The sequence below is a fragment of the Triticum aestivum genome, chromosome 2B (assembly GCF_018294505.1).
Source record: "Triticum aestivum cultivar Chinese Spring chromosome 2B, IWGSC CS RefSeq v2.1, whole genome shotgun sequence".
NCBI classification, from domain to species: Eukaryota; Viridiplantae; Streptophyta; class Magnoliopsida; order Poales; family Poaceae; genus Triticum; species Triticum aestivum.
Window position 1 is genome coordinate 186413373 of NC_057798.1, and position 7942 is coordinate 186421314.

Genomic DNA, 7942 nt, shown 5'->3' on the forward strand with positions numbered 1-7942 from the left:
CATTGTTTCCTCGATGTTATACTTGAGGAAAGGTTGTATGTGATACAACCGGAAGGTTTTGTCAATCCCAAAAGATGCTAATAAGTATGCAAAGCTCCAGCAATCCTTCTAAGGACTGGAGTGAGCATCTCGGAGTTGGAATGTATGCTTTGATGGTGATCAAAGATTTTGGGTTTGTACAAAGTTTATGAGAAACTTGTATTTCCAAAGAAGTGAGTGGGAGCACTATAGAATTTCTGATAAGTATATGTTGTTGACATATTGTTATGGATCAGAAATGACGTAGAATTTCTAGAAAGCATATAGGGTTATTTGGAAAGTGTTTTTCAATAGAAAACCTGGATTAAGCTACTTGAACATTGAGCATCAAGATCTATAAGGATAGATCAAAACGCTTAATAGTACTTTCAAATGAGCACATACCTTGACATGATCTTGAAGGTGTTCAAGATGGACCAGTCAAAGAAGGAGTTCTTGCCTGAGTTGTAAGGTACGAAGTTAAGACTTAAAGCTCGACCACGGCAGAATAGAGAGAAAGGACGAAGGTCGTCCCCTATGCTTAAAACGTAGGCTCTTCAGTATGCTATGCTGTGTACCGCACCTGAAGTGTGCCTTGCCATGAGTCAGTCAAGGGGTACAAGAGTGATCCAAGAATGGCTCACAGGACAGCGGTCAAAGTTATCCTTAGTAACTAGTGGACTAAGGAATTTTCTCGATTATGGAGGTGGTAAAAGAGTTCGTCGTAAAGGTTACGTCGATGCAAGCTTAACACCTATCCGGATAGCTCTAAGTAGAGATACCGGATACGTACAATGGGGCAACAATTTAGAATAGCTCCAAGTAGAACAGTTATTTGGAACAGCTCCAAATAGAGCGTGGTAGCTGCATCTAGGAGATGACATAGAGATTTGTAAAGCACACACGGATCTGAAAGGTTCAGACCCGTTGACTAAAACCTCTCTCACAAGCAACATGATCAAACATAAAACTCATTGAGTGTTAATCACATAGTGATGTGAACTAGACTACTGACTCTAGTAAACTCTTGGGTATTAGTCACATGGCGATGTGATCTGTGAGTGTTAATCACATGGCGATGTGAACTGGATTATTGACTCTAGTGCAAGTGGGAGACTATTGGAAATATGCCCTAGAGGCAATAATAAAAGTGTTATTATTATATTTCTTTGTTCATGATAATAGTCTTTTATTCATGCTATAACTGTATTATCCGAAAATCGTAATACACGTGTGAATACATAGACCACAATATGTCCCTAGTGAGCCTCTAGTTGACTAGCTCGTTGTGATCAACAGATAGTCATGGTTTCCTGGCTATGGACATTGGATGTCGTTGATAACAGGATCACATCATTAGGAGAATGATGTGATGGACAAGACCCAATCCTAAGCCTAGCACAAAGATCGTGTAGTTCGTATGCTAGAGCTTTGCCAATGTCAAGTATCTCTTCCTTTGACCATGAGAGCGTGTAACTCCTGGATACCGTAGGAGTGCTTTGGGTGTATCAAACGTCACAACGTAACTGGGTGACTATAAAGGTGCACTACAGGTATCTCCAAAAGTATCTATTGTTTTATGCGGATCGAGACTGGGATTTGTCACTCCGTGTAAACGGAGAGGTATCTCTGGGCCCACTCGGTAGGACATCATCATATGCGCAATGTGACCAAGGAGTTGATCACGGGATGATGTGTTACGGAACGAGTAAAGTGACTTGCCGGTAACGAGATTGAACAAGGTATCGGTATACCGACGATCGAATCTCAGGCAAGTAACATACCGATAGACAAAGGGAATTGAATACGGGATTGATTAAGTCCTTGACATTGTGGTTCATCCGATGAGATCATCGTGGAACATGTGGGAGCCATCATGGGTATCCAGATCCCGCTGTTGGTTATTGACCGGAGAACGTCTCGGTCATGTCTACATATCTCCCGAACCCGTAGGGTCTACACACTTAAGGTTCGATGACGCCAGGGTTATAAAGGAAGCTTGTATGTGGTTACCGAATGTTGTTCGGAGTCCCGGATGAGATCCCGGACGTCACGAGGAGTTCCGGAATGGTTCGAAGGTAAAGATTTATATATGGGAAGTCCTATTTTGGCCACCGGAAAATGTTCGGGATTTTTTGGTATTGTACCGGGAAGGTTCTAGAAGGTTCCGGAGTGGGGCCCACCTGCATGGGGGGACCCACATGAACGTGGGTAGTGGGGGAAAGGCCCCACACCCCTGGTCAAGGCGCAACAAGATCCCCCCTTAGAAGGAATAAGATCATATCCCGAAGGGATAAGATCAAGATCCCTAAAAAGGGGGGATAACAATCGGTGGGGAAGGAAATGATGGGATTTCTTTCCTCCCACCTTGGCCAACGCCCCAATGGACTTGGAGGGCAAGAAACCAGCCCCTCCACCCCTATATATAGTGGGGAGGCGCATGGGAGCTGCTAGACGAAGTTCTGGCGCAGCCCTCCCCCTCTCACAAGTACTCCCCCTCTCCCGCGGTGCTTGGCGAAGCCCTGCAGGATTGCCACGCTCCTCCACCACCACCACGCCGTTGTGCTGCTGTTGGATGGAGTCTTCCTCAACCTCTCCCTCTCTCCTTGCTGGATCAAGGCGTGGGAGACGTCACCGGGCTGTACGTGTGTTGAACGCGGAGGTGCCGTGCGTTCGGCACTTGATCATCGGTGATTTGAATCACGACGAGTACGACTCCATCAACCCCGTTCACTTGAACGCTTCCGCTTAGCGATCTACAAGGGTATGTAGATGCACTCTCCTTCTACTCGTAGTTGGTTTCTCCATAGATAGATCTTGGTGACACGTAGGAAATTTTTTGAATTTCTGCTACGTTACCCAACACAAGGGGCTGGTGCGCCCCTCATATGGGCCAGTCTAAGGAGGAGAAGGAAAGGGGAGAAGGGAAAGGAAAGTGTGGATTAGGATTCTCACTTTCTTCCTTCTCCCCCCCTTTCCTTCCCCCTTGGGAAAACATGGCAGAGGGGCGTAGGGCAAGGCAGGGCCCCTAGGGGGCCGGCGGCCAGCCCTAGGGCGTGACCTGGCCTCTCAGTTCAATTGTGGAAGGGGGGCACCTAGCACACCCTAGATCAATTGTTAGACGTGTGCGGCGCCCCCTCCACCGTTTACACCCGGTCATATTTTCGTAGTGCTTAGGCGAAGCCCTGCGGAGATCACTTCACCATCACCGTCACCACGCCATCGTGCCGACGGAACTCATCTACACCTCGATGTCTTGCTGAATCAAGAAGGCGAGGGACGTCACCGAGCTGAACGTGTGCAGAACACGGAGGTGTAGTGCATTCGGTACTTGATCGGTTGAAGCGCGAAGAAATTCGACTACATCAACCGTGTTGTGAAACGCTTCCGCTTACGGTCTACGAGGGTACGTAGACACACTCTTTCCCTCGTTGCTATGCATCTCCATAGATAGATCATTTCGTGTGCGTAGATTTTTTTTGTTTTCCATGAAACGATTCCCAACACTCCGATGCCGACGTCTAGATTAGTTTTTTTAGTTTTATTTCATTTGAATCAACTAGTTTAAATCTATGTTATGCAATGTAGTTCGAATCATATTGTGTTATCTATGTTATATCCGTATTATGCAATGTAGTTTGAATCAAACCGTGTTATCTATGTTTAAATTTGTGTGAAAAAAGTTTTAGGTATTTAATTTTAAGAGTTCGGCTAGAAACCACATTTCTTAACTCCTGAAATAAAGAGGTAAAGTTTAAGGAGGCATATAGCTAAATTATAAGGGATCATATAGAGATGCCCTTATATGGGTGAGTGTATATACGTGTTTGGGAGCGTATGTGTCGAGATTCTCAGGTTTTTTGGGGAAGTCTACAATGGAAGTTGAGCTTAGGGTGCAAATATAGAAAACAAATCAACATGGGATGTTGGGTCTCCGATGAATGGTCTAGATTGGCTTCTCAAGAGATGGTGGGAGGATATAATCATTTCATGAAATCCATGATAACAAATAGGTATACGCAAAACAAATCCCTCCACCGGATTCCATGTGTCCAGTCCATATGCCATCCCAATCATACAATTGAGAAATGCACCGAGATGTCAGAGATCCGATGGCATGCATTTGTTTTTCCATTTTTTTGCACCCGAGGAGTTGATTGTACTCTAGTCTTTCCATAGTAGGGATGTAAATGCTATGGATAATTTTCATTTCGGTTTTGCATCCGCATCTGTGCCTAAGGATATGGTATGCAATTGCACATATCTGCTGGATATGGATGTAGATACGGATTTGGTCAACATGATATCTGAGGGATACGGTAGCGGTTATATCCAGCGGATGTGGATTATCTGAGGTAATCAAATAGAATTATTCAATAAATTAGCCCAATCAACAAGCCCAAATATCCAATTAGCCCACTAACTACAATCATTGCATATAAATTGTTGATGTATTGGTGAAAGTTATGACTTTAAATGCTTGTTCACTCTTGTCTAAAAAAATGCGTGTTCACTCTCTAGTATTATGCCGCTGAATATAAATTTGTGTTTTGCACAGTAGAACTAAAATCATGTCTCATTGCACGTATGAACCGATTTTTTTGTCTGTTTCCGATCTGAGTCCGCTCTGATCTGTAATCCGATAAAATTTGCATTTGATCCGCATCCAGTTATTATCCGCTCCGCTTTAAATTCGATAAAAAAAATTATGCTCAAGGATATGGGAAAAGCGTTGTCAAATCCGATCCATTTACATTCTTATTTCCTTGTTATCCAAGCCTGGATATATAAGAGGATACTACACTTGGTAAATGACTATATGTGGTCATATGTATGTTTCCAAACATTTTATAAAAGATATAAGTGGAGAATTATGCTCTGAAATAATAGTACAACTTTGCAGTAGCTATATGATTGAACCGGCCCGAGTTCAATGAGCGGAACAAATATTGTGATAGAAATGCATGCTGCCTAGATATGGAGGCGGGCAAGCCATTTGTGAGATACGACATGGGCATTACACTCTACTCATACTTTCTTATTGAATTGTTTGGGTCTTTAACTAAAGATCTCTGGGTTGTCTGGCTATTCAGTTTAATTTGAAACTCAAGTAATTTGAGAAAAAAGAATGTGAACCTCAATTCCCACCATCTCCCTACTCACAACTTTTATAGAGAACTTAAAGTACATTAAAAATCATATAAATAAGATGGATTTGAAAATTTTCCACCGAAAGGGTTGTGGTTTATGCAAAAGCACTAACACTAGCTTGCAAGAGAAGTAAAACTGCAGCATTGAAAAAGTATGGCACTTGGAAGGGCACTAGATTTGATGCCACTTGTCAATAGGTACAAAGGCTTGACTTGGTGTCCCTGGGTAGCAACGTGGTCAGCAAGCTTTTGCATCACTCAAAAAGCACTTCTTTTCAAAGTTGTTGGTGCATAGTGGCGAAAAGCTATTGTGGTTTTATATCGGATCTATGCTTGCTAGGTGGCATGTCGTGATGTGGTATAATTTTTGACGAAGACATCTTCAATTCGCTTAAAATGTGTCTTATTGTATTGGATTAGACAGTGAGACTCTGCAAGTATTCATAGCTCAGAAGCTAAGGTTAGTGTACCAATCCTACCGTGTTTAAATTTTAGACTTGACATGAATATTCATATTTTTTTTTGTTTCAGACTTTTCAGCACTATTCTTTCAGTGGTATGATGAGTCCGTCGATTGCAACGTGTCTGTGGCGACTTCGTTAATCTCAATATACGTCGGCTCAATTTCTCAAAAATATTCATAGAAGGAAAACAAAAGTATTCATAAGCTTTCTTTTGCCTATGGTGTGGTAAATACCTCGAGAGGCCTAAAATTAACAAAAACAAAGCAAACGATTGGGTGAAATGAAATACTCCTATTAAAATGTTATATAGGTGTCTTGTCAATGCTGTTTTAAGGACCTCTCATCAACGTCGTACCAAATGTTTGAGTCGGAGAACATGAGATCTTTGTATCATCAATAGGCCCATTTCTCACCATCTCATCATCAGATATTTGCTGACAGAACTTGAACGTTATGCCACTTGGTTGCATTATGGAGGATCTTGTCATTAACTTTGATTGGGATGCCGCTCAAAAGGCGAGTAGGTGCATGCCCAAATAATGGAGGCAAGTGACAGCAAGATTCTTACGCCGACCAACGGAGTTAAAAATAAAAATAGGCCCGGGAGGTGGCCACGTCAGACCCAGCTGCTCCACGTAGGCACCCGACGTGGCAGACCTCCGCCACGGCTGCATGGACCACCCGCGCCGATCGATGCACCGAATTCCCCCGCATGCTGCCGGCGTGGCACCGACGGACGGCATCGCGGGCGCCGGCCCAGCAATACTTATCGACAAACAAACGGCGCACGTCTCGCCACGTCACCCCCTCGATGCGTTCTTATCCCCACGATCCGTCCGACGGGCCCTGCCATTCTCCACTCCCCCTCGTCAAAGTCTCAAACCCCCTCGCCTCCCACCTCACTCGCCACTAGCGCCTCCCCCCTCCTCCCGCCGGTCCCTACAAATTCTCGCCGCCCCGCCGGTTCCACCTGCGATTGACGCGCTTCCACTCCCGTTCTTGGAGCCGCTGATTCGGAGCCTTCCGGGTCTGGTTGGCGCTGGGTTGTTCGGGTCGTTTGATCGGGTTTAGAGTTGACCGGAGAAGGGAGGAGTTGCTCTGTTTCTTGGCTTCGGCGGGCGGCGATGCCGGACTCCGACAACGACTCCGGCGGGCCGAGCAACGCGGACTTCTCGTCGCCCAAGGAGCAGGACAGGTTCCTGCCGATCGCCAACGTGAGCCGGATCATGAAGAAGGCGCTGCCGGCCAACGCCAAGATCTCCAAGGACGCCAAGGAGACGGTGCAGGAGTGCGTGTCCGAGTTCATCTCCTTCATCACCGGCGAGGCCTCCGACAAGTGCCAGCGCGAGAAGCGCAAGACCATCAACGGCGACGACCTGCTCTGGGCCATGACCACGCTCGGCTTCGAGGACTACATGGAGCCGCTCAAGCTCTACCTCCACAAGTTCCGCGAGCTCGAGGGCGAGAAGGCCGTCGGCGCCGGCGGCGTTGGCGCGTTACCCTCCCCCGGCGGCTCAGGCTCGCAGCAGAGGGAGTCGACGCCAAGGAACAATGGCGGAGGCGGTGAGGCCGGCGGCTACGGCGGCATGTACGGTGGCGCCGGGGCAGGAGGAGGCGGCGGCGGCATGTTCATGATGATGGGGCAGCCCATGTACGGGTCCCCGCCGGCGGCAGGGTACCAACATCCGCAGCATCACCACCAGATGATGACGGGCGGGCAAGGCGGGTACGGCTACGGCGACGCCGGCGCCGGCGGCGGGTCTTCGTCGTCCTCAGGGTTCGGCAGGCAAGACAGGGCATGACTGTCCCTCCTTGCACGAGCTTGTTCGTTGGCGTATCTGTTTTACTGGTAACTGGAGTTAGGCCAGCCGCCAGGCCAATTAATCTCTACAGTACCTTTTTTGTGTTCTAAATGTGGTTTAAATCGGTCAATTTTATTCCAAATTAGCACCACCAGTGCGACTAGTTGCATTTAGCTCGCTACTGTAAATGGGCTACTGACAAGGTGCATTTACATACAAAAATTAATGGCAAGTGCATTTTGACAGTGTACTGACGAGCATGTTCTGTGGTCACCTGAATGTGCATACTCTGGTTGGGTTGTGGTACTGCCTGATTGGTACTTTTCCGTGGAGATAATTTGGAATATCGGGTGTCGGTTGTGTGATCTCAGGTGTCGGCATGGATAATCCTTTGATGAGGAAATTTATTGCAAATACCAAGTCTTTTGAGTGCTGGTGTACTGCTAAGATATTAGGGTGGTTAGTCTTAGGATCAGCAACTTCGTCAGGTAAACTGTGATATACGGAG

The 7942-nt window shown here is 46.3% G+C and overlaps 1 protein-coding gene across 1 annotated transcript; it reads left to right on the forward strand.

Annotated features, from left to right (window-relative positions):
• Positions 1 to 6497: 6497 nt before the first annotated feature.
• On the forward strand, positions 6498 to 7684 carry LOC123044256 (nuclear transcription factor Y subunit B-10-like). The gene has a single exon (XM_044466949.1). It carries the CDS (start codon positions 6757 to 6759, stop codon positions 7432 to 7434), a length of 678 nt encoding a protein of 225 aa, XP_044322884.1. The 5' UTR covers positions 6498 to 6756; the 3' UTR covers positions 7435 to 7684.
• The last annotated feature ends 258 nt before the right edge of the window (positions 7685 to 7942 follow it).

Bases quoted from the DNA above. Each gene is read 5' to 3' on its own strand.
- LOC123044256 (XM_044466949.1), top strand. From the start codon at position 6,757: ATGCCGGACTCCGACAACGACTCCGGCGGGCCGAGCAACGCGGACTTC.